The 27,485-nt window shown below is 39.3% G+C and overlaps 1 protein-coding gene across 2 annotated transcripts; it reads left to right on the plus strand.

The window, feature by feature from the left end:
• The first annotated feature begins 5,162 nt into the window (after positions 1 to 5,162).
• On the plus strand, positions 5,163 to 11,344 carry ostc.L (oligosaccharyltransferase complex subunit (non-catalytic) L homeolog). 2 transcript variants are annotated; one of them, NM_001092333.1, is given in 5 exon segments: positions 5,163 to 5,203; positions 5,937 to 6,098; positions 8,034 to 8,127; positions 9,134 to 9,331; positions 11,026 to 11,344. In NM_001092333.1, coding segments are annotated over 4 exon segments (450 nt in total). In that variant the 5' UTR covers positions 5,163 to 5,203; positions 5,937 to 5,959; the 3' UTR covers positions 11,045 to 11,344.
• The last annotated feature ends 16,141 nt before the right edge of the window (positions 11,345 to 27,485 follow it).

Consider the following 27,485-nt stretch of genomic DNA (forward strand, 5'->3'; position numbering starts at 1 on the left):
AAGTTCTGGTATATCTCTGGAGAAGGTTTAAAATGCAATAGATTTAAAATGCACTGTGATTTTTTTACAAATGTAGCTGGCAGTACATGAGGGGCTTCGTCAATGTTTTGCAAGAGTTGGCTGGCATTTAAGAGTTAGTGATCAAACCAGGTCCCTTATTATTCTAATGGCGTGGTGAGCTTCATATAAATAGCGAAATTCTTTGATGACCAAACCAATTCAGGATACAAGAGAAAGCAGTATTTTTCACCCTACAGAAGCATCCAAACTACATATAAACAAAAGAAAGAAATCAATGGCTCACGTAAATTAATTGTATAATTAAATTGACTTTCTTCATCAAAATGAAACCCCTTGTATGCTAAAGGTGAAACGTCTTTTCCCGCAGTCTTCTAGACACCTGTAAAATCACATGGAAGAAAAAACCCTTAGAAAAATCTTTATCTTAATAATTAATAATAAATCTTAATATCAACTAAGCCCATATTGACAGTTTATCAATTCCTCCCATGATGTTGAGAGCCAAATTTAATTTCTAAGTCAGGTGAGCTATCTCTCAAGGAAAAAAACAATGTCTTGTGTCTGGGGATTAAAAAAATGTTTTTTTTCTCCAGCCTGTTGTCTAAAATAACATTTGCCATTACTACAATTGTATTTTCGTGCTATAGACTCTGCATTTTGACTCCTAGTTTTAATATTTCTAGAAATCAGAACCTAGTTTTTAAATAATGTAATATTCCATTAAAATGTTTACAGTGGGGAAAGTGTAACGACTGCAGAGGTATGATTCCATATTTAAATACAACTTACAAGTGAGGCTAAAAGCTGTATATTAGGAGTCACATACAACCTTTAAAACATCACTTTTACTTAACTATATACAAGATAATCCCCCTTAGGGCAATAATACACAGTGCTACTTGTCGCAAATTTTTATCGCGGCTGCAAATGCCAGAAAATACCCTGCTGATGATGCTTTTTATGATGCAATGTTCTTGTTCATCTTCAGCCCAGGTTTCCACTCCCACTTCTTCTGTGTTGATATTTCTGTGTCCAGTGAAAGAACTCATAATTCACCTGTTTCTTAACAGTTTTACCAAGCGTCCACTGCAAACTAATATTGAGGCAGGTGAGGTTATAAATTTTTTATATATATTAACCAGATTGGACCCAGTGTCTTCCCACAACTGTGTAAATTGCAATCTATAGTTGTCTATTGCTTGTAGTTTAGGTGCACAAGCACTTAGCCAACATGAATCCACAATGTAGTTCTGACAAAAGATGTCAATGTAGGGGTTATATATATGACTGGATGGGGGCATTAATAACTGCTTATCTATTGTGTACAAAATACAAATACTGATTCTAGCCAAACGATGATTCAGCTTTGTGCCACTTACTGTGGTAACGGTGATAGGGTGTCATTTTGTGTGCTGCACCTACAAGGACTAAGACAATTAGAATTCACGAGCCATTGGTATATGTTTGTGAAGTCTGCGGTAACAGGATAGATGGTCCTTATTTTTATAAATAAGTAATAAACCTCATTTGCTGCAAAGTTCTCTTATTTGGTCAAATCACTTTGTAACATTCATATAGTTCTAAAAATAAAGGCAATTCTTTCAACCCACCTCAGTGTCATAAACAATTTAAAAAGCAAAGAACCAAGGACAGATCCCACTAACAACACTTGCCTAGTTACATGTTCCATTTATCACCACTCTTTGTAATTTATCCTTCAGCCATATCTCTATCCAAGTACATATATTATGTTCCAGGCCAATGTTAATTTTATCAGTAACCCGTGTGGTACTGTATAAAATGCTATAAAAAGTAATTCCAGCATCATGACTCTAATTTCACCCTCCCAAAGCTTGCCTAACACTGACGTCAAACAAACAGGCCTATATTTTTCAGGCTGAGAACAGGATCCCATTTTGAACAATGATATTATTAGCAATTTGCTTATCTCTTGACACTGTGCCAGACCTTTAAGAATCTTGGAAATTTACAAAAGTGGTTTGCCAATAACAGAGGTTAGTTATTTTATGTCTCTGGGGTGAATACCATTCAGGTCTGGACTTTGGTTTACTTTTGCATGTTTTAGTCTCTTTTTTCAAACTTCCTTCTGAGTCTACCAGTTATCACTGATTTAATAATTAGAATTGGATATATTAAAAAGGAAACCAATAGGTAGCTCCTTAGTTGTGTAACGAGACAACAAATAACAGTTCAAATATCTCATTTTCCCCATTCTCATGAATCAATATCTCACTGATGGCCCCATCCGTACTTGCATCTTACTATTTATTTTTAAAGAATAAATTTAAATTTTACTCCTTGCTCCTTTTCATTCTCTATTTTAGCTTTTTTTATGATTTACTGACCTCCAGCTGTCCCATCTAACTTGAATGCTTCAATAAACATTTCTTACTTACCAAACTCAACACAAATGCTTCTATCAAACCATAACAGTTTGGTTTTGCTACATTTTCCTTGCTGGAGTTAGTTTACAGTTGGAGTACTGAATGTTTAATATCCCTGCATATATGTTATTTCTCTCTATCCTGCTTTAACAGAAGGTTGTTGACAGATCTGCACCACCCAGTGTGTATTTAATGTGCCTTCTGCCTTTGACACACTTGGGACTTAGGTCCAATACTGGTATGACTGCTGCAGGGGTAGATAAAGAGAAGCTAAACAAGGAGTGCAATGTCTTTCAGGAAAAAAACATGGGGGGTGGGAGTATATTAATTGGTGTATCACAAATTTGAAAAATGATTATAAAAAAGATTAAGGAACCCCATTGTAGCCAATTATCATATACCTATGGTCACAAATGAGTTTATTAAACCACTTACTCAACTGTGCAACATCTAAAAGTATCCCATCTAGTTGATAAATACATTTCAGATAAACTTAAAATAAAAATGTATCTCTAAAGTGCAGTGCAATCATTTAATTGATTCATTTAAATGAGAACCTAACCTTAAAGTACTGATTGAGAAATAATTAATTAATTCAACCATAAAGTGCATGTGTCAATTCATTCACAATTCATTAACTTATTTAAGTATATATTTGATTTAAAGTGCAGTGCAATAAATTAATTTTTCAATTAAGTATGATTTATGAACACATTTCTGTGACCACTAATAAGGATAAAAAATATAAGGATATAAAACCGTTATGCTCAAATTCATGTAGTATTAGAGTGAAAAGGAAATGTAGGATGGTGGAGTTGTCCCAAATGCTGCTGCCTATTATTTTCTATTCCTGGGACATCACAAAGTAGGAGAAGACAGACTAACCGAGACTGTGTTCTTGTATTTTACCTTGCCCTAATCTGTAGGAGATCTTAGTCTAAAAACACACAAATCATCGGCCCCCTTGGAAATGAATAAAGTATGGAGAAGGAGAAAGGAAGTACAAGTTTGAGCAATAGGTCACCTATTCACCAACCGCTCACGACCAATCCGGATCGAATAAATACAAATTGCTAAAAATGATCCCAAGTTTAAAAACCAATGCTCAGGGCAAAGAATCACCAATGCACATATCGCTATATATTAGCTTTCTCAAGGCAAGATATAATAATTGTCCAATCGATACTGACATGGTTCAGACCCCTGTAGTAACAATTGGATAAGATTATAAGTAGATAATCAAGGGTATCCACCCCTGCTTTTCATTTAAATTTGAAAAAAGCAATTCTAGCATTTTATGTGCCAAAGATTAATCCATGATAGTGGGTCTAGCAGGTATTCTGCTCTGCCAGAGTCTGTAATCAGGCCCGGATTTGGGGAGAGGCTGCCTAGGCCCGGGCGGCAAGATGTTTAGGGGCGGCATGCAGGCACCTCTAACATCTATATTTCTTACAGGATAAGCCAAAATGGACCACTTGCTCAGCTCTGTGACTCTTTAAAAACTGTGCCATTTATTTTTTTTAAAGCATTGGCACCCCCACGTAGCCACCTTGACCCAGAATCCGGTACTTTATTCGCTTCTGAAAAAAGGAGTGGAAAGCAGTGCCTTGTATCTTCTTCAGGCAGTGACTGCGCATGTTATTGTGTGCTCGCAACCTCGTGACGTCACTGGGTCAGATGAAGCGCTAGTTCTCATCAGAGGCTGCCACAGAGCTGTGCACAACAGAGGCGGTCATGTGAATTTGGCTAGCTGCTTCAGCCCCAGTATTGTTCAAGTATTCAGGGAGGGATCAGTAGTTTGCTTCCAGTAGATTGGGGCGGCGGCACTGCAGCTGGGCCTAGGGGGGGGCAAGAAAGGTAAATCCAGCCCTGTCTGTAATGTTTCTTATTATGAATTGACAGGCACTTTAATTGTTAATGCACATACACCAGGTGATCTGGGTCCCCAAGGGCCACTGGCAGATGTAGCCACATTGTCCCTGGCACACACAGCTGCCCTATTAGCTCAGCACTACTGGGTATAGAGAGCCTACCCTGCAGTCCAGTCACTTGCACCTGAGGTGCCACCGTCTCCCGCCCACCTCACAGCACAAGTATTCTAATGCGTACACCTTGCCTAGTTAGCTCAATGACTCTACTCTTGACCTCTCACAACATTCATCCCCCATCTCGGCTAACCGCTCTGCCCCGTTCCCTTCCAACATGTCCGTCCATCAACCCCAATCCTTCCCTCTGCCCATTCCCGCGCATCCCATTAGGCCGTGCGTCTTTAGCTTTGGATTTGGCCCAACGTTATCGACTGACGAACCCGCACTTCCACCCTTCGTGGCAGAGAGTAACTAATAAATGCAGATCCGCTACAATGGCCACCGCCCGCCATATTACCCAGCTACGATCATACATTGATTTATTACTCATGGAATAGTTTCGATCCCCATAGATTGCTAACGATTCGGCCTACACTGGCCTCGTAAGCAACCGATCTCCGCACGTCTATGTTTAGAAGATAGAGCAAAGGCGGACCCTGTACTGCTATTTGCAATGAGATTAATCTCTGTACTGCCCGTGTAAATTCCATGACTAGAATGATCTGCACGAACACCAGACTTCCGGCTACGCTACCTATTTCTTTCCCACCCGAACGCGTCTTAGCCCCGCCTTCCCTTCCTAAGCCCTCCCCTCGCTGGCTGCATCGCCACGTCAGGCCTGCTCACTGTGCTCAGTTCCGGTTTGCTAGGAGCAGCGCAGCTCATTGCAACGTTTCTTCCGGGGGCTAAGTAAGTGCACTGCTATGCTGGGCTCCAATTCAATACAAAGTACGATTGAAAATTGGTTTTCTAGTATCAGTACAGAAGGGCTATATGCAATTCTTAAACTTTTAAGCTACTGATGATTTGAGGGCCCCCTAATTAGTAGACTAAGGAGTCAGCGCAGGGATTAACACGTCATATATGAAGGGATGCTGGGAGTTATTTAGTCGAGAAGGTGTTGGTGGCAGTACTTTATAATGACAGGGATGCAGGGAGTTGTAGGGCCAAGAGGGTATTGGTGAGCAGTACATTGAATTGGCAGGGATACTGGGAGTTATATGGTTCTGTGAGTATTGGGTCAGTACATTGAACTGGTATGCATACTGGTCAGGTGGCTATTGGGTCAGTATATTGAATATATATATGGTCAGGAAGGTATTGGTGAGCAGAATATTCAATTGGAAGGAAAGGTCTATGTCAGGAGGGTATTGGGGACAGTACATTAACTGGTGGGATGCTGGGAGTTATATGGTCAGAAAGGTATTGGTGGGCAGTACATTGAAATGGCAGGAATGCTGGGAGTTGTATGGTTAGGAGGATATTGGGGGCAGTACATTTAATTGCAAGATATTTTGGGGGAGTTTTGTTGTCAATAAGGTATTGGTCATCTGAGGTGTCACTGTGTGTGTGTTTGTGTGTGTCAGCTGCAGGGCAAATGGATACCCCATTTCACCAATGACTGACTGTCCCTTTATTGCAGGAGGGGAGCTGTAAGACTTCAGGATGGAGAGCCTCTACCGGGTTCCATTTACTGTGTTGGAATGCCCCAACCTCAAGCTAAAGAAGCCCTCCTGGCTGCACATGCCATCTGCAATGACAGTATACGCCATGGTGGTTGTGTCCTATTTCCTCATAACTGGAGGTAATGACTGTGTACATTCTGCTGCTGCCATTGCACCCAACAGCTCATTCATACGCAATCTCCTACTTCACAATGCTCTGAATGTGCATGAGATCATTAGGAATCACTCATAAAACGGAAAAGATTTTTATAATGAGCTCCGATTTTGGTACACAACTGGATAATGCAACTTGTACCACATAGCTTTACTATTCAAAAAGTTTGTTTCTATATCCACGACCCACAATCCAAATCTTGGTGTGGCTCAGCCTTGTGCTGAAAGTGCAGAATTTTCAAAAATTAGGGGTGCTTCAAGAAAACCCAGCTAGCAGGGCTTAATATCAATACAATTAGTGCAGCCCCTCAGTGTGCATTTATTAGAAGTGTACCTGATTTTACAATTGATCTGTAAACCTTAGATTACAGAATGAGCAAATTGCACAGAACTGAACACAAAGGGACCAATGTCTTCTCTTCCTTTCCTTACAGTGTGTTTATTTTGCTACTGGGTAGAAAGCCTTACCCCCACTTCTGCCCAGATAAAGGTTTTAAGATAATCTCACTTGTGGTGGGTAGAAATGATGATGATAAATTATCGGGTCCATCTGAGTAAAAATATGAAGCGGGTCCATCTTGAATGGGATACAGACAATGAAACTCCTACTAGTGATGAGGGAATTTTTTTGCCAGCCATGGATTCACGGAAAAATTATGCATTTCACCATCTGCAAATTATTTTGTGAAATAGCGGCAAAAATGTTGCCAAGACAAAAAAGTTGCCATAAGAAAAAACACCCATTGACTTTAATGTATTTGGACAAAAAAGTCGCAGAGACAAATAAAAATTTGCCACAGGAAAAACCCCCAGTAATGATCAATTTAGAGCGAGAAAAAATGGCCCACACGTAACAAATTGTTGTGCATAAAATAATTTTTGCCGCTCATTGACTTCCATGCGTTTCTCAAATGTTTTGCAAATTTTCCAGCGATGTAAAACAGATTCACTCATCAATACACCTTGTAGTACCATAAAGAAGTGGCAGAAAAGTGCCAGAAAGGCCATTATGTATTATATTTATTTAAAAATGTCTGTGCACACTGTTGCTTAAATAATGATCTATTTAGTCTGCAATAGCTGACGGTGCATGAGAAAAAGATATAATATATTTATCTCAATTCGCACTCTATAGATTGAAGTTAATTCATTAAATTTTATTTAACCGCGAGTCTTTATTAACTAATCATCAACTATCAAATTCATATATGTATACTACATTCAATGCAAATGAATATAACAATTCATTGATATAACCATTCATGTGCAATAGATTAATTATAATAGTCATACACGAGCCAGATTAAAATCCATTGTGCTGTACACCAGTTTACTAATAAAAATACTGCAGGAGGAGGTAAAAGTTTGAATGACTCAAACTTTGGCATAGGCAATTCCCCTACTATGTTAACTATGTTAATTTTAATCCAAATTGAAGGGAACTTTACTATTTATATCAGTAACCGATTATGAATTTATATATGACTATTATAATTAATTAATCTATTGCACATGAATTGTTATATTAATTTGCATTGCATGTAGTATACATATATGAATTTGATAGTTGATGATTAGTTAATAAAGACTCGTGGTTAAATAGAATTGAATGAATTAACTTAAATCTATAGATCCTTTTTGCTTTAAAATATGTATTATGAGTTCCTTACCCACATGAGGGCAGCAGTAAAGCAGAGGCAGGCAGCCATCTACTGCTGCTATTACATAAGGCTATTGATTTTAGCACTGGATCCTTATCATATATGTTAACCTTTTTTACATGCCATATTCTTAACAGACCATTTGCAATACTGGTAAATATTCAGTTACCATATACAACAAAATATAAACAACAATATCCCTGTGCTATTGTGGTGACCTTCTTGTCTTTGTGGATTTAGGAATAATATATGATGTGATTGTGGAACCACCGAGTGTGGGCTCTATGACCGATGAACATGGGCATCAGAGGCCAGTGGCTTTTCTAGCCTACAGGTACAGTGTTTTATTTTATTCTTTTTGTTTGTAAGCATATTCCATAAAGCAAACCACAGAGGTACATATAAAGTCACCCGATTTATAGTATATGTGTGGTGGCCCAAAGATCCCTACCAATATCCATGTACCATTGGTTATTTGTCAGCCAGGCAAATACTGGTTTAAAGGATAAGGAAAGGCTAAAACTAAGCAAGTAGTCATCAAAGTAATGCTGCTCTGAGTCCTCTGTCAAAAGAAACACAGCATTTCTTTCCTTCTATTTTGTACAGCTTTGTATCACACTTCCTTCTTTCAGCATAAACCTCCAGGGCAGGGCTTGAGCATGCTTAGTTTGCTCCTCCCCTCCCTGCTGTAACCTGAGTCCAGAACTATTAGTGAGCTGGGAGAGATTCAGACAGGATGTCTCACCAAGCTAATATGGCAGCTGCTAGCCTAAAACAGAGAAAGTCTCTAGAGCTGTTTATTCAGATATGGTAAAGCATTATACAGAATATATTAGGGATGCACCGAATCCACTATATTGGATTCGGCCGAATCCTACGCGAGAGATTCGGCTAAATACCGAACCGAATCCTAATTTGCATATGCAGATTAGGGGTGGGGGAAAATGTACTTCCTTGTTTTGTGACAAAAAGTCACGCGATTTCCCTCCCTGTCCCTAATTTGCATATGCAAACTAGGGTTCGGCCGGGCGGAAGGATTCAGCCGAATCCTGCTGAAAAGGCCAAATCCCGAACCGAATCCTGGATTTGGTGCATCCCTAGAATAAATATATCATTATAGCTTGCACTAATGTGGCTAATCTATTGGCAATAATTTGCCTTAGTAGCTTTCCTTCTTTTTTAAATAGCAATTTCCTTTTCAAATTGCAAAGTTGCTTAGAATTACATTATGTAAGAAAATGTTGTTGATCTGTTTTTTATGAAACAAAGTTGTATTTATTTGAGGATCAATCCACAAAGGAGCATCTCTTCTTATATTTGCTTTTTCTGCCTCTTTGCAGAGTGAATGGACAGTACATTATGGAAGGCCTGGCTTCCAGCTTCCTCTTCACAATGGGAGGTCTTGGATTTATAATCTTAGATCGTTCAAATACACCAAACATCCCAAAGCTAAACAGGTTCCTCCTGCTCTTCATTGGCTTTGTCTGTGTTCTGCTGAGCTTTTTCATGGCCAGAGTTTTCATGCGAATGAAGCTTCCGTAAGTTAATTATAATGTTTACCACTGATGTCAATTACTTATCAGTGCATACACAGTAAAGCTATATAATTAATGGAAAGGGATATCAAAGTGCGTAGGCTAATTGGTATTTTGTACTTGAACTAACTGCATAGTCTGTTAGGAAGTCATAGATAACTATATATTGAGACAGCAAGATAAAGTTTTTCCCACACTTCTTAAGCACTTCATACTCCAGCACAAAACACCTGCAGTTACATCCAGAAAAAGACACATTGGGCATATTTACTTAAGGGCAAAACATAAAATCTGGAGTATTTTCTCCCAAAATGGAAATTCAGCACAACATCGCCAGTTTCCTAACGGGAGAGTTCAACAAGTTTTGGTGAGTATTCTCTTAGGATTGGCGATCTCTGGTTTTTCTCACCAGGAGAAATTTGTCAGGTTCACCGTTTTCATTAATATGCCTGAAAGAGTTTATTTAGTAATGACCTTCCATGTGATAGGTTCAGGCTAGAGCAGCCACTCTCATTATCTATGTCATCTCCTCCATGCTTCTATTCCTCATAAGTAATTCTTTATGGCATATTTTCTCTAAAGTCACATTTCCATCCACAACAGGGTACTTATGATTTTAAGTAAATATGCAATGTCATTGTCAACCTACACCTGATGAACTGAGGCAAGGTTTGTTGATGCTGGATAAGGCGAACGTTCACCTTTTTTATAAATATGCCTAAAAGTGTTTACTTAGTAATGACCTTCAATGTCGTAGGTAAAAGATACCATTGCTTAAAAATCCCAGTTTTTTATTTTTTTTATTTTAAGCATGAAAAACCATTGGATTAGGTGGGCACTAAATCCATTTTCATTCCACCAAATCAAAAAATGCAAGCAATAATTTGCTTATAGAAATTAGAGAAATCAGAAAAATAGTTCCATAGCTACAGTTTCATCGTTAGATACATAATAAGATAGTATAAGATAGTAAGATACATAATATTTAAGGATTTTGGTTCAGTTCAATAATGATTCATTGAAATGTAACTATACAAGGTTCTTGCAGTCATCTAATAATGCTCATGCAAATCCTGAATTTGATTCTTTTCTACTTTTCATGTTATAACATTTCTTCAATGTAAAACTACTGTGGCTTTAACTGTTCCAATCTGGCATTTTGATTCTGCGTATTTTGCTGATTCTTCATCAATTTAAAGGCCATGGAAATTATGTTAAACATTCTAATTTATCTTACAGTCAGCTTTATGAAAATATTTCCAACTAAAAAAAAAAAACAACTCCCATAATCCATCTCTCCTGCACTGTGATTAAGACCACAGACCATGTGCATTAATTCTAATCTCGAGTGAGCATATTACTCATTTAGCAGTATCTCACAAGAATCTAGGACGCAGAGTGGGCGGAGAATAGTTTGCACATGTGCGGACATCTTTATGGCATAGCAAACAACAAAATTGAGCCTGTGACTAGGCTGTGAGAGGTGGCCTATTCAGAAGGTAAAATAGGGAAAAAAACTGTAGCAAATGTAGCTATCAAGGCCACAGGGTGAGTGCTAGAACATACAGCTGTCTATAATACTAGAATTTTGGGAATTGCAGCATTGTTGTATTGTTGACTTGTGTTTGTAAATTACCATTAACATGCATTTTCGATTTTTACTTAATTAAAATGTTTTTGCTTTTCTTTAATGGCAGAGGATACCTGATGGGATGAATCCTTTACATGTTTCCATCTAAAATATTCACACCTTATGAGCAGTAATGATAGAAGAAGAAGCAGTTGGCATTCCTTTCAAGGGAAGCAGCACTTTAATATGGATGTTAAGTACTGAGAATGGATTTTCCTCCATGGACATCACTTGCCAGTCACAAAATATTTTTATAAATTGTTTTCACTGCTTTAGTGTGTCCTTATTTAGTTCAAAATAAAACACAATTTTGTTACATATAGTAAGTTTCTATGCTATAATCATTGTCTTTGTTCCAAGTTATTAAAACAACTAAAAAAACTAGGCCACATTTTACTTCCAGTAATTTAAGTTTTCCAGACCAGAGGCCCTGAAGATGATTACTGTAAAATCTTCTGACAAATCCATAATGTTAAATGACACTTGTTCAATTCAAGGGACAGTCAACTGAATTCTTCTAAGAATGTAGCCTCATCTAATTCCTGATGAATTCTAACTTGAGCTGATGCTGGCCAACACGTTTTTCATTTTGGCATTCACTCCCCATGTCATCATGTTGGAATTCAGCTAAACTGATCAATACATGACCCCAAACACTGAGTGATGCTGTTTTTGTGTAAAAGTATTCCTTTCTGACACACAGTATTAGACTATAGGGTATATTATAATGTTTTGGTTTTTTAAGGTCACTTGCATTTTTGTTTTTGTCTCTGAAATATCTACCATGTTCTCTATAATTTTTCAAGGGCAAAGCACTCTGATGCTTAGAGTTGTGCTGGCACAGCTCCTTATCCTTAAATGAGATATGGGACTCAAATAACATTAAATAGACTTAAGTGTGTCCTGTGCTATTTGAGCTCTTAGAGATATGTGGTTTTGGCAGACAATGGGTTAATTAATTACTAAAGACTTCTCATTAGACTTGTCTCTATTTAGCATGTACCACTTCCTGGTTATCATTCTATTTTGTTAGATGTTGGAGGGATAAAGTGGCTTCCCTCCAGTAGTGTAAAAATGACAGATTAGAAGCTCAAACTCCAGTGAAGGAAACCATACTATATTGGCCTACATTTGGTGACACATGCGCATGAGAGAATCATTCTATACACACGCATGTGATGGCAGACAAATGTGCATAAATGATGATGTTTTGGTGCAAAATAATATTATTTCCCATAACAGGAGCATGAACTCTATTAGCCAGCACCTTAGGAGGGAATCAGGTTAATTAGTATAAATTCTAAATGGTAACAGAAGCCAGTCTAGAGACTGGCAAAGTAGCATGGCAGACGAGGTCCAGTTGCTGAGGTGTATGAGCCTGGCCGCATACAGTCTCTGAAGGGCTATTAACAGAGTTCTAGTGGTTAATGTGCATGTGATATGAAGAGACAGTGAAACGGTATTTTGCTGGTATCTTGGGTGATCATATATTGGAAATATCCCCAAACTACTTAAAGTTGTATACATCAGAGCACCTGAAAACTCATTATCATTGAGAATACATATCTAACCTTAAAAAACCTTGGGTTAATATTAGGCCAGGTGTTAAGGTAACTGAGATGCAACTCAAAATAACCTATGCCACTCCTCATTGTCTGGAATGGAAACTGCCTTTTGGCACTGGCCAAAGTGATGTTTGGTGCAAATTCCCTGGAGAAAAAAAAATACAGAACTACCCATTTCACTCCACATAGAGCCTAAAATGTGTAGAAACTCCCTTTTAAATTACCAAAATCGACCCCCCCCCCAAGTAAAATTACTTCACTTCTAAATCTTAGAGGAATTGAGTATGCAATTATTGTCTGGATTACAATAGGAATGCTGTTACTAATTGTGTATGTGTAATGTACATACTCCTGGGCAAGAATGCATTCAGTCATTTATTAATCAATAGAAACACAAACATAACAAAATGCAAATAAAGTAGGTAATATTGAATTGGGAACAGAACACCAGGTGTCAGTATTGTAGCAAATATCATGAAAATAAACCCTACACTTGCCCCTTGGCATTGTGTATTGTCAACTTAAAAATACTAAAGAGGGGGAAGCAGAGATCGCATTCATTTACATAGTCAGTAAAGCAATGAGAGCAAATGCAAAATGCATTCATTAATGTTATTACTCATTTTTTTCTGTAGAACATTTTTGCAGCAGATGTTTCTAGACTATTTATGTTACAGAGCCTTCATGCAAGCCAACATTTGTTTAGGCTTTGGCTTGTTTGAAAAAAGGATAACAATAAATAAAAATGTACCTGTGACTGTCACCCTATCATTTAGAACCAATGCACCCACATTCTAACCATGAAGTGCTCCAGTGGTCATACTCCAAAACCATTTTTAAAGTATGTTTTTATTTGTTTTTTAACACAATAAAGAACATACAACATCAATCACAGCAGTTTGAGTTGGTGTTCATAGCAGTGTATGTTCACATAACAGAGAAGTGTATTACATTTCTGGCTTTGCCTGTAATTGGCAGGGGCATGTAGTAACCGGGGTAGTACTCAGATGAGCTACATCATAAGGTTACAGTTCTAGGAGTTTTCAGTCGCACCAAGCTCCCCTGACCGTCTCAAACTTTTCAATTGACCCCTTTGTTTAATAGTTAAGTATGATTAGCAGGAGGAACCAGTCGGTCAGCCATCTCCAGAAGGTGAGTGACAGTAGTATTTGCCCTATCCAGTGCATAATTATTGTTTTCCTAGTGTAAAACGGTGCAAAAGCAGGCTAGTTGCATTACTGGGTATTAAGTAATCTATCACCCCAAGGAGATTGACCACTGGGTCAACAACATGTGATTTTCCCAAGTCGGCAGCCATGGTCTCCATTATGGTTTCCCAGAATTCCTGTATGGGGCAATCCCACACCATGTGAATGAATTTGGCTCCTGGAGGTTTGCAACCGGGACATGTCATTCTGTTTCTTAGCCATTGAGCTTAAGGGAGGTTATGTAGATTTGGTGGAGGAGTTTGTAATATATGTCTGTCACTTATAGAGATCAGAAAGTTATACGTTGAGTATGTGGCTTCCTCCCATTATTCTTTGGTGAGGCCAAGAATGGCTTCCCTCCATAGACTAGGCCCGATCCAAAACCATTATTTTATCCCTATGATCAACATCTTCTATTAAATTTTGAGTAGTAAGGCTTGAGATATGCCAAATGTATATATCTGGATTGTAAAGCATAGGTGAGAACCCTAGTCTTGCAAGAATAACTGAAGCCAAGCATAGCACATTTTATGTAGGTAATACTTACATGAATAAAAACTCTGGAAAATTTTGGAATGCTAAGCTACAGTATATAAGTGTTAAAAAAACAACTGGAGAACTGCTGAACAGAAAGTTGAATAATTCAAAATTCACAAAAAATGAAGATCACTGTCTATATCATACAGTCAATTTGAAGGGGAACTGCCACTTTAATAAAACAGAGGCATGCTTGGTTATATTGCTTGTACAAACTTGCATATACCAAGAGATAATTAACAACATAGAATAATCTAACATGAGAAAATGTGGTACAATATCTCAGATAAACCATAAAGTAAGTATAGCACCAAATATCAAAATGAAACAAAATGAGAAACATTACCTTATAACTATAGGTATTAACAAATAATACACTACGGGGGTTATTTATCAAAGGTTGAATTTTATAGTTTTTTAGACCTTAACTGGAATAGTTTCTAATTTAATAAAAAAATGGAATGGAAAAAATCTGGAATGGAACAAATCGCCGAAGTTGCCTCGCGTAGGAAACTTCGGGCAACTTCGGAAAACGCATCGCCGCGTGTGCTTTAGCGCAGGCGACTTTTCATTATAGCCTATGGGAAAACACGATGAGGCAGTTCGGGGAGATTGTCGCTCAGAAGACGAGGCGATTAGTCGCCAGGCGACAAAATCCCCCCGAATCTCATCGTGTGAACTAACCCTTAATAAGAAAAAATATTACTCATGTTAGGTGAATCTTCTTTTTTCCAACATAAGAAAATGGAAATACGAGCTGCAGCCAAAACCAGGTAAGTAAATTTTTAATTTTTATGAATCAATCTCTTAATAATAATAGTTGAATCATTTTTCAAATTTAAGTCCAGTAAGGTGGAAAGCTGAGAGAAATGAATATGCAAAACACAAACAGGCTTAAGCTGATGCACCTGATTCAAGAGAGAAGAAAGAGATCATCACAGTTCACCAGCGGTAACTCCCCAACTCGCTCTTCGCTTGTATAGGATTTTTATGAACGTATTTATCATAGAGTTCAATCAATGTATTTTTATACTTTGATAGAAAATATGAATAAAAAAAGAGCTGTCAAATCTGGTGATAATCTGTGGCAAGCCTTATTTTAAGACTTTGAACTATGCTCCAGATGTATTATGCCCAGGAGAAAGAACTGCTAACAAGCAAGATATTATGTTTATTACATATGCATATTGGCCATTTGTATTAATCTTATTGCTAAATATCCCTAGTTATGCCTAGTGAAGATCTGTATTAAACATGTAGGCACAAGCTCTACAGCACTTCTCCAGCCTTTTAACACAAACTGCTTTATTCACAATACTGGGTCTGGATGAAATCAATAACTTTGTTTGGCAGTATTAATAAAACCATGGGTGCATCAGACTGGCCTCAGCAGCACCCTGCATTTCATACCTGATGTCGTCGCTAGATATATTTAATTTTGCTATCTTCCTATATTGATATAATAGGGAACGTCTATAGAGGGTGCTGTGTGCTATAATATTCAGCTCAGTGTGACCTCATCAATGCTTGTCTATCATTAAGGACATTAAGCCTAAACCCGTCAGGCTGTACCTTTTCCAGTATTATTCACTCATGGTATTATGCTTACTTCTGAATAAAGTTACTGTTTTTATCAGGATCCAGTGTATCTGGTGTTTAAGTGATGAGTAATTTTAGATGCACAGTAACTGCCTATCGGGACAGAAAGAGTAAATAATCAACACTTTATTTCTTGTTTCCAGGCCAGGTCTCTCCTGTATCGTGGCCAGTAGGACCTTAGATGGCCTGCGTGCAGTGCCAGCATCTATTCATGGATTTCCCAGGGGGATAAAGATTTGCTCAGCTAGCAGACTTTGTCCAACACCCTTAATGCTGCTTAAGCCTTTGGCTTCAAGCAAAAAGAAACTTTTACTTACCAGTCTCTAGAAGCATATACTCCTTCAGCATTTTTTACAGCCACTGCAACCCATAAAGAGGCAGCCTCATCTGAGGATGTATTACATTTCTATGTCTTTATTATTATTAATAATAATATTAGTACAAAAAAGCTTTTCCGTGTTTTTAATGTAGGGTGACCAAGATACTTCGGACACAGATGTGAGGCCCTTAGTGTTGGGCACCAGCTTAGTTATTGTGAGGCAAAGTACCAGAATACTGCCACTTAAATCACTAAACATGCATCTTTATTTATACTGGGGTTTATTTATGAACATAAGGTGGTGTGTAACATATCAGCTCTATTTTAAAAAAAAATTACAATAAACCTAACATTAAATAAACATACTTTTCGCTAAGGGAACCAGACTGAACTGGTTTGTTATTAAGTATTTGCAAAAGTTCAAAGAACAAGTAGCTGATGTCAGTGCTAGTGTAACGCAGACATACATTAAAAAAACAAAATACTGTGGTAAACATTTCTTGGCCCAGGTAATAAAATACTAGATAATAACAAACACAGCAAATGGTTTATAATATAAAGGAATGCATTTAGCGCGATCTATACATATATTTTTCCAAATAACAACCAAAATCCTTTTTATGTTTTTGACGGTTTCACCGTGGGAAGAAATTATTATTATTAACATGTATTTATAGAGCGCCAACATTTTGCGCAGCGCTGTAAAGTAAATGTGTTTATACAGCTAAATCATATGAATTACATACTTCGAACATATGGATTTACATACATCACAACTAATACCGGTACAAAAGGTGAGGGAGGCCCTGTGCAAAAGAGCTTACAATCTAAAGGGTAGGAAATAGGACACAAGGTGTGGGAGTTGGCAAGATCAGAATTAAGTGGATGAGAGATGCAGTATGTGGTATTGCATTTGGTAGTTAAGCAGAGTGAGGGTAGGCATCTCTAAAAAAGTGTTTTTTAAGAGATCTTTTGAAAGCAGAAAGGTTGGGAGAAAGTCAAACAGACAGTGGGAGAAAAATCCAGAGGAGAGGTGCAGCCCTTGCAAAGTCTTGAATGCAAGCATGTGAGGAGGTAATGAGAGAAGAGTTGAGTAGCAGGTCAGTAGAGGAGCATAGTAAGCGGCTGGGTGAATATATAGAGATGAGTTCAGAGATGTAGGGTGGGGCAGAGTCAGGGTCGGACTGGGGCTGCTTCCTCAGGGCCCCCGCCGCACATGTGCGCTAGCGCGCGCATCATGCACTGTGTTTTTACAATGGCAGAAGAAAAGAAGAAGTGCAGGGTATGATCTGGGCTGGCGGGGACTCACCAGGTTTTTTTTGGCAGAGTTTTGAAGTCCTTTTAATGTCAGGGTCATTCATTTTCATTTTATTCTGAAAGGTAGTGGAAGCCAGTGTAGGGATTGGCAGAGTGGAGGAGTGGATGCTGACGGCAGATCCTGGCGGCAGTGTTCATTATGGTCTGGAGAGGTGACAATCTTTGGCAGGGAAGACCCATTAAAAGAGAGTTACAGTAGTCTAGATGTGATATGATGAGAGAGAGTGAATTAGAATTTTGGCGGCATCTTGGGTGATAGCTGAACTGAATACTGTCCCCTCTTGAAATAGAATGGCGCCCATAAGCTCCCCTGCGCTCAATGTGCATGTGCGGTCACTATTTCAAGGGGACAAAATTCTGGGGTAAGACTGTGCTGGGGGGAGGCAGAGAGGGGGGCCAGTGGGGACTTAACATCGCAGGGGGTTTAGTTCTCCTTTATGTGGCTGAATTCTTTGCCTGTTATACATGGTACAGTTCTGAAGGCCAAATAAAAGGGAATATGTTCATGTTGTACAAAAAATAAACTTTTGCTATGCCTGTTATATCACCAAGTCCATAATTTAGCTATAGATTTGACCAAATGCAAAATGATTCTGAATTTGAATTTGCATATACAAATTTGATAAACATTCTCAAAAATTGTATCATTCAAATTAAAAAATCACCCATAGTTGTACAAGGCTTTAAAGTCATATGATAGTAATGGTTTGGTTTTGATTTGGCCATGCACTCAGCATTCCCTAAATAGTTGCATTGACTCTTCCCTGACCCACCTACTTTACCAGTTTCATAGTGGTCATCTTAATAATTGTCCTCCACTAATGAAACAGAAGTGGCAGATAGGTGCTATGCATGGGAGTTAATTTGAACATTTGTTTTTTTAATCAGCCCCAGTTAATTTTTTGTTAGCGTTAAAAATCTGCATATTTCATTTATGCTAATGAACATATTTTTCTGTTTTTTCTGTTTTTCAAAACTTTGTATAGTATGTGAATTAACTTTCTTACATAAAAAACCACATGTATACCCTTTGCTCAGCAGAAAAGGAACAACATTTTTAACTGAGGGGCCCAAATAATATTCCTGGACTAGACTCCCACCTTGTCATGTTCAGTAAGGGAAATGACTCAGTAAGTCTTCCCACACAAAGTAAGCAACTTGCCTAAGGAATTCTGCAGCGGTTTTTTAGATTTGTACTTTTGGTCTTAGAGAAACATACTTAAATACCAAGCAATACTTCTCTTAACCTCGGGTGTCCTTATAATATTCCCTCAGCAAAGGCACGGGCAGTCATTCCAGTTTACACAGGAACATGGCATTGGCCCTCTATTTGGAAAATGTTCCATTATATACAAGATAATGCAATACAATGACACATTTTACATATGTCAACTGAATACATTATTAGAAAAGTGCATTTTAGAGCAATCACAAATATACATGGAAATCTACTACCGAGTACATGACCATACAGAGCAGAACAGGACGGAGAGGGCGAAGATCAGGATGGGAACAGACTGAATGGCCAGGGCGGTGCGGGTGTAGATTGGGAGCTGACTGAAAGGATGGTGCGGGCGAAGATCAGATCAGACTGGGGACAGAGTAGCAAGAAACCTGGAGCAGAAGAGGACTGGAGCGTATAGCAGGAGAGGACTGAAGCGGATAGCAGAAGAGGGAGGAAAAGGCAGAGCAAGATACAGAAAGAGATGAGGAGGTACAAGGCAGGGTCAAGAAGCAAGAATCAGGAACAGGCAATGCAAGGTTGGTTCAAGGTCAAGGCAGGGAAAGGTTTGGAGTGAGAAGCAGGGCAAGATACATAATAGCAAGGAAAGCTGGGCAGGGCAAGGTCGAGACAAGGTTAAAAGCAGGACTGGAGCAGAACCGTAAGGGGAAGGCAAGGCAGATCAGGGCAAGGTAAATAAGACAAAGTTCAGGGCAAGGCGGGACAAGACAAGGAATGGTTTAGACAAGGTAAGGCAAGGCAAGACATGGAAGTACAAGGCAGATCAAGGCAAGGAAGATTCACAAGGAAAAGGGCAAAAGCTGGAACAACCTAGCTAGGGGGCGCTGCCACAGTACTAGGAAGGCCAATAATGCTCCAGCAAGGAGTGTTCAGAGGGCTGGCCTTAAAGAGAGCAGAGTCAGCCCTGACTGCAACCAATCAGGCTGCTGCTGGGCTGGGGCTGCAACAGCCAGCTAATATATAGTGAGCAACCCTTCAGACTGTTCACCTGGCCCAGTGGTTAAGGTGCAGAACCAGAAACCCAAAGGGTCCTGGCTCAAATCCCAGCAGAGCCTGACAGTAGGAAAAAGACAGTCATTAATTTGTTGCTATGGGTTACTGCCATGGAGATTTTTGCCCATTGTTTATAAATGAGCCCTAGACTACTGGGACCTCAGTGGTTAGGGGTTAAGGTTATTTAATAAATCTCTGAGGCAATACTGAGAGATTCTAATATGCCGGGGCAAACTCTAAAGTAAGAGTGAGATTAATATAAAGCTACTGTGACTATTCAATGTACAAAGCAAGTACTGTTCATATATTTATTATACTGTTAAATAAAGCTACTTTCTGTTTAAGAACCACTGCTACCCAATTCTTTGTGTATCTACTTCTGCCTGAAGATCCTTCCCCTTCACTATACTGTGAAGTGGACTGAGAGAGACAGAGACTAATGTAACAGTGCTAGAGAGTAGTAGGAATTAATATACACCTTTGGCCATAATGCTCCAAATGTAAATGTAATGTATTAATTATTTCAGTCTTGTTTACTGTTGGACTTTTGGATTGTTTTGTGACCATATCTACATTGCATATGCTCTACAGGACTAAGGGGGTTATAAAAAGTGTAATGGTTTTTATAGGTTTAATAAAGGCATGGCTCATGCTGCATGGATGGCTGTGTGATATTATGAAGTTCTGTACACATCTTATACTTGAGGCCCTTGGGCTGGATGTGTTGCTCTAGAGATGTGTATGACCCCCAGCATGTCCACGAGATCCGCAGACCTGTTTGTATGACACATTAAATAAGGAATATAACAGACATCACTGCTTTAAGTAGACATATGATTGAGGAACTACAATAGTTCTTTTAATGTCTTTTGGTTCCCCATGAATTGCAATATTACAAAAATATGTTTTCCTTGTCATAGTGTGCTCTCCCATTGCAGATTCAAGTTCTTTGAGGTCAAGGAGTGGAGAATTCTTCATTGAGAATGCTGCCTCACTGGGCTTACATCTTGGTTGGATACTTTTAGTTTCACTGTAGTTGTTCAGGCCTGCTCTGGCTTACTAATTTAACTTAACCCGTATGCCTGTGGTTGATTCGCTTTTTGAAAAAAACAAAAACATTTTAATACAATTTTATGAATGCTACAGTTAATGTATAAGTTGTATGGCAATCTTTGTTTTATTTAAGGTTGTCCTATTTGTCTAAAGACTTTTGCCAATAGTATCTGAGAATGATCATTCAGTGTCTGTTAAATCCATTAGTATCTATTTATTGTTGTTCACTTTCACTATATGACCTAATAAGATTCTCCCCAGTATCACTATAGGTCAAATTTCTTGCAGTACAAGGTGTACTTTGGATAAGGAAAATCATATCTGAACAAAAACTGAAAACAGCTGCAGCAGAATCAGATCTGTGAAAACATTCTGAGTTTGCTTTTTTATTGAATTATTTCATATGCTGACTTAATCACCATGGCACATGACTGTAAGCAGTTAATTGTGTTAAATCATGCACTCATTGGGATGTGTTATGCTAGTATTCCACCTGCCACTGGCACATGCGTTCTATTGAGAGTGTGATAAGGTATTGATCATTCTCTGTAATACACAGGAATAGCCAAAGAAGAACAAACCAGAGGGCAACAAACTCTTTATAGAAGAGGCATGGAAAGAGGTGTAAGGCATGGAACATACATTTATATAAAGGGGCAGATTTATCAAAGGTCGAAGTGAATTTTCCAATTCAAAAACTTCGAATTTCAAAGTAATTTTTGGGTACTTCGACCATCGAATAGGCCAAAATTCGATTGAATTGAAAAAACTTTGAATATTCGACCATTCGAAAATCGAAGTACTGTCTCTTTAAAAAACTTCGACTTCGACACTCTGCCACCTTAAACCTGCCGAATTGCTATGTTAGCTTATGGGAACCTCCTAGAACCTATAGCCAACATTTGGCTAAGTTTTTAGAAGTTAAAGGTTTTTTTTGAAAATCGCTCAATCGATCCAATAGTTCGAATCGTTCAATCGTTTGATTCAACAATTTCTACGATCGATCGAACGGTTGTAATTCGATCGCAAACAGCTACATTTAAACAAAAAAAAACTTTGACTATCGAATTTTTCAATTCGATGGTCGAATTTCGAAGTTTTAGCACTTCGAAATTCTACCCTTGATAAATCTGCCCCAAAATGTTGAGGTATCAATTTGTACTTAAAATACAATGAGCAAAACACCCAAGAATATAAATTCTTAAACTTCAACCATATAGAGGTATCTATCCTTTAGTCAAAACTAAGCCACACTAACTGTGGTCTGTGACTGTAATTTGGATGTGATGATACACAAGTGGAGGTTATGGTCCCACTGAGACTGTGACTTGGGACAGTCAGATTAGGGAGGATGACAACTTCAGCACAATAAGAGATGATGACACTAGAAAAGATGACATCGCTTTATATTGATTTAAGCCATGGAATAATGATAACTAGGTCTGCTGAATCTCCTCTAGGTCTGCAGGAGACTATCCATCATGTACTCACTCCAGAGATGCAATCTTATCAGTATGTACCCTCTAGAGCAGCCTGTACCCTCTAGAGCAGCCTGTACCCTCTAGAGCAGCCTGTACCCTCTGCGCCTCCATTTATAAAGGATTTGTTGAACCCCACACACAATCTATTCATAAATATTTCCTTTGTCACTCTGAGTGGCAAAGTGAGTGGTTTAAATGTCACCTACATTGTTTATACACTATTGGGGGAATGTAATAAAAGTCGGTAACGGAAAAAATATTCGCAATGCGAAAAGTTATGCCTCTGTGCGAACAAATTTCCCTTTGGGCGAATTTAATATAGCTTTTGCGAACCCGGAAACTGTTAGTGACCACTTCTGACAGTGAGCGAAGGTTTGCGAATTTTATAGTTAGCGCCAGTGCTCAGTGAATGTTATAAAACTTCTTACTGAAAAAGTTGTTATGTTTGCTCCAAAAGATTACGACACCTTCAAGCACTTCTTAAAAGTGGGCAATGCACAATTAAAATTCGCAAATGTAACAGTTTAAGGAACAGTATTACATTGCGAAATGAGACTTTTTATTCCCATTTGTTTTGCTCTTTGCGACTTTTATTACATTCCCCCATATGTTTTTTGTGTTCTACTTGACTTCTGGGTACTTCTTGTGATTTCTCTTTGTGGTTTACCATCTGTTTTGTGGTCATAATGCATGTCTGATTTTTAATAGTATTGTTAGGGGTGGGATTATCTTCCCCTGTGTTTAAAAGCAGAAATGACGCATCATTTGTACTAGTTCAAGTGCACCAAATATGTAATTTAATGGCAGACAGTTGTGTTGCTAATGTCCATGTGTAGATCTTCTTGTCGTTGTGTGTATTTACTACTCTAATTTGGATGTGACTTTTGCCTAAATACTGTTTCTATTAAATTACTTTTCTGGTTTTATTGCTCGCTTGTTCATTGACTTGTGAGTTTTGCGTAAATACTGTTTCTATCAAATTACTCTTCTGTTTTTTTTTTTGTTGGCTCATGGACATGCACTTGCTGACTCTTTGACTAGCTTTCACCTAGTGCACACATTTTTCCAGAGCCTCTATTTTTTTTTTTAGAAGTCTGCCTGTCTGCTGACCTGCATTAAATATGCAGAGTTGCAGCAGCGAAGTTCAAAGAGTCTATCTATGTCCTGAATCAGCTTCTACTACACAGGCTCCCACAAGATCTGTATTGGCAACTGAAAGAAGAGGTTAGAAGGCAGACGCTGTGCAACTCTGCAGATTTATTACAGACAGAGAGACCTCTGAGCAGAAAAGCTTGTGCAGGGAGGGAGCTTGGAGGGGGGGAGGTGATGGAGAGCCTGTGTATGGATAGGGTTTTGTTCTCCTTTAAGTAGCAAATAAGGTGCAAAGAACAGGGTAAACATGTGCCTTAGGGATGTAGCGAACGTCGGAAAAAAAGTTCGCGAACATATTCGCGAACTTGCGTCAAAAATGCGAACGGTTCGCGAACGTCGCGAACACCATAGACTTCAATGGGAAGGCGAATTTTAAAAGCTAGAAAAGACATTTCTGGCCAGAAAAATGATTTTAAAGTTGTTTAAAGGGTGCAACAACCTGGACAGTGGCATGCCAGAGGGGGATCAAGGGCAAAAATGTATCTGAAAAATCCATTGTTGACACAGCGCTGCGTTTTGTGCTGTAAAGGGCAGAAATCACACTACATTTCTAAACCTGTGTAATAAAATGCTTTAAAACGTCCGGCGTCTACATGCCAATCAAGTCGTGTAAAAGTTACAGCCTGTTCACACGCAAAGACGAAACGCGGTGCTTACTGCAACGCTAAAAGACGCAAAGAGCTTTAATGAATGATACCGTCAAGTGAGCAAATAATAGTTTTTAATTACTAGTTGCTTGTCACCTCCAGGATGTTCGTCCTGTTGGTGGCAATATTTCTGTAGTGGTGTGTTTAGCAGTCACCGTGCTTGTGCGCACGTGCACGGTCAGGCAGAGGTAATTCAATGTACAGTGAAGTGAACCAAAAAACACTGATTCTGCAGTGTGGGCCCAGTTTTGGTCTACTTTATTGATCACCTGCGGTGACCATAAAAGATGCGATTTTGCCACTGTTGCAGAACCCTGAAAAATTAGGCATGTGTACTTTCCTGAAAAATTATGTTTTTTTTGTCGCAGCCACTGAACCAGAAGTCCAGAAACAATATGCCATATAAATGCTGAAAATATTAATTTTTTTTTGTGGCAGCCACTGCAGCACAGAGGCCAGAAAAAATATGCCATATAAATGCAAACAATATTAATTTTTTTTTGTCGCAGCCACTGCAGCACAGAGGCCAGAAAAAATATGCCATATAAATGCAAACAATATAAAAAATTTTTTTGTCGCAGCCACTGCAGCACAGAGGCCAGGAAAAATATGCCATATAAATGCTAACAATATAAATTTTTTTTGTCGCAGACACTGAAGCACAGAGGCCAGAAAAAATATGCCATATAAATGCTGAAAATATTCCATTTTTTTGGTCGCAGCCACTGAAGCACAGAGGCCGAAACAATATGCCATATAAATGCTGAAAATATTCATTTTTTTGTCACAGCCACTGAAGCACAGAGGCCAGAAAAAATATGCCATATAAATGCTGAAAATATTCATTTTTTTGTCACAGCCACTGAAGCACAGAGGCCAGAAAAAATATGCCATATAAATGCTGAAAATATTCTGTTTTTTTTGGTCGCAGCCACTGAAGCACAGAGGCCAGAAAAAATATGCCATATAAATGCTGAAAATATTCATTTATTTTTGTCGCAGCCACTGAAGCACAGAGGCCAGAAAAAATATGCCATATAAATGCTGAAAATATTAAATTTTTTTGGTCGCAGCCACTGAAGCACAGAGGCCAGGAAAAATATGCCATATAAATGCTGAAAATATTCTGTTTTTTTTGGTCGCAGCCACTGAAGCACAGAGGCCAGAAAAAATATGCCATATAAATGCTGAAAATATTCATTTTTTTGTCACAGCCACTGAAGCACAGAGGCCAGAAAAAATATGCCATATAAATGCTGAAAATATTCATTTATTTTTGTCGCAGCCACTGAAGCACAGAGGCCAGAAAAAATATGCCATATAAATGCTGAAAATATTAAATTTTTTTGGTCGCAGCCACTGAAGCACAGAGGCCAGGAAAAATATGCCATATAAATGCTGAAAATATTCTGTTTTTTTTGGTCGCAGCCACTGAAGCACAGAGGCCAGAAAAAATATGCCATATAAATGCTGAAAATATTCATTTTTTTGTCACAGCCACTGAAGCACAGAGGCCAGAAAAAATATGCCATATAAATGCTGAAAATATTCATTTATTTTTGTCGCAGCCACTGAAGCACAGAGGCCGAAACAATATGCCATATAAATGCTGAAAATATTCATTTTTTTTGTCACAGCCACTGAAGCACAGAGGCCAGAAAAAATATGCCATATAAATGCTGAAAATATTCTGTTTTTTTTGGTCGCAGCCACTGAAGCACAGACGCCAGAAAAACTCAGGATTTACCTGGATTCAAATTAAACCAGTAGGGTTTGCACCCTAGTTTGTAACGGTGGTGGAGGGAGGAGGACGCTAAAGGACAGCTGTATGTGGAGTCATGAGGCGTGCAGAGAAGGACAGCTGCATGGGGAGTCAGAATCAGAAACTCAGAACAAGTCTTCCGGCGTGCAGTAACCCTCCGAGATCCACCCCTCATTCATTTTAATAAAGGTCAGGTAATCCACACTTTTGTGACCTAGGCGAGTTCTCTTCTCAGTTACAATCCCTCCTGCTGCACTGAAGGTCCTTTCTGAGAGGACACTTGAGGCGGGGCAAGACAAGAGGTTCATGGCAAATTGTGACAGCTCTGGCCACAGATCAAGCCTGTGCACCCAGTAGTCCAGGGGTTCATCGCTCCTCAGAGTGTCGATATCTGCAGTTAATGCCAGGTAGTCCGCTACCTGCCGGTCGAGGCGTTCTTTGAGGGTGGATCCCGAAGGGTTCTGCCGCTGCCTTGGACTGAAAAACATTTGCATGTCTGACGTTACAGAGTGGCCAAAGTGCTTTGTCCTTGCAGGTGCGCTCGTGGCAGGATTACTGGCACCTCTGCCCCTGGAATGTTGATGAGTTCCTGAAGTGACATCACCCTTAAAAGCATTGTACAACATGTTTTGCAGGCTGGTTTGTAAATGCAGCATCCTTTCAGACTTGTGGTATGTTGGTAACATTTCTGCCACTTTATGCTTGTACCGAGGGTCTAGTAGAGTCGCGACCCAGTACAGGTCCTTCTCCTTAAGCCTCTTGATACGGGGGTCCTTCAACAGGCATGACAGCATGAAAGACCCCATTCTCACAAGGTTGGATGCAGAGGTATCCATCTCCGCTTCCTCGTTATCAAGGACTGCATCATCCACGGTCTCCTCCCCCCAGCCACGTACAAGACCAGGGGTCCCCAAAAGGTCACCACTAGCCCCCTGGGAAGCCTGCTCCTGTTGGTCCTCCTCCTCCACAAAGCCACCTTCCTCCTCTGACTCCACTTCTGACACCTCTCCCTGCGTTGCAGCAGGTGCCTGGGTTCGTTCTGGTGATTCCGACCAGAAATCGTGCGCTTCCTGCTCCTCGTCACGCTGGTCTACAGCCTCATCTGTCACTCGTCGCACGGCACGCTCCAGGAAGAAAGCAAAGGGTATTAGGTCGCTGATGGTGCCTTCGGTGCGACTGACCATATTTGTAACCTCTTCAAAAGGGCGCATGAGCCTGCAGGCATCGCGCATAAGCACCCAGTAACGGGGGAAAAAAATCCCCAGCTCTGCAGATCCAGTCCTACCACCCAGTTCAAACAGGTATTCGTTGACGGCTCTTTGTTGTTGCAGCAGACGTTCCAACATGAGGAGCGTTGAATTCCAGCGAGTCTGGCTGTCGCAAATCAAACGCCTGACTGGCATGTTGTACCGCTGCTGAATGTCAGCAAGGCGTGCCATGGCTGTATAGGAACGTCTGAAATGGGCCGACACCTTCCTGGACTGCCTGAGAACGTCCTGGAATCCTGGGTACTTTGAGACAAAACGTTGTACTATTAAATTCAGAACATGTGCCATGCAGGGCACATGTGTTAAATTGCCCAGTCTCAGTGCTGCCAACAGATTGCTTCCATTGTCACACACCACTTTTCCGATCTTCAGTTGGTGTGGGG

This window comes from Xenopus laevis, chromosome 1L (genome assembly GCF_017654675.1).
Source record: "Xenopus laevis strain J_2021 chromosome 1L, Xenopus_laevis_v10.1, whole genome shotgun sequence".
NCBI lineage: Eukaryota > Metazoa > Chordata > Amphibia > Anura > Pipidae > Xenopus > Xenopus laevis.

Coding starts and splice junctions, on each gene's coding strand:
- ostc.L (XM_018242477.2), top strand. CDS start 5,960: ATGGAGAGCCTCTACCGGGTTCCATTTACTGTGTTGGAATGCCCCAAC. Junction 6,099..8,033: donor CTATTTCCTCATAACTGGAG/GTAATGACTGTG, acceptor TTGTGGATTTAG/GAATAATATATGATGTGATT. Junction 8,128..9,133: donor GTGGCTTTTCTAGCCTACAG/GTACAGTGTTTT, acceptor GCCTCTTTGCAG/AGTGAATGGACAGTACATTA.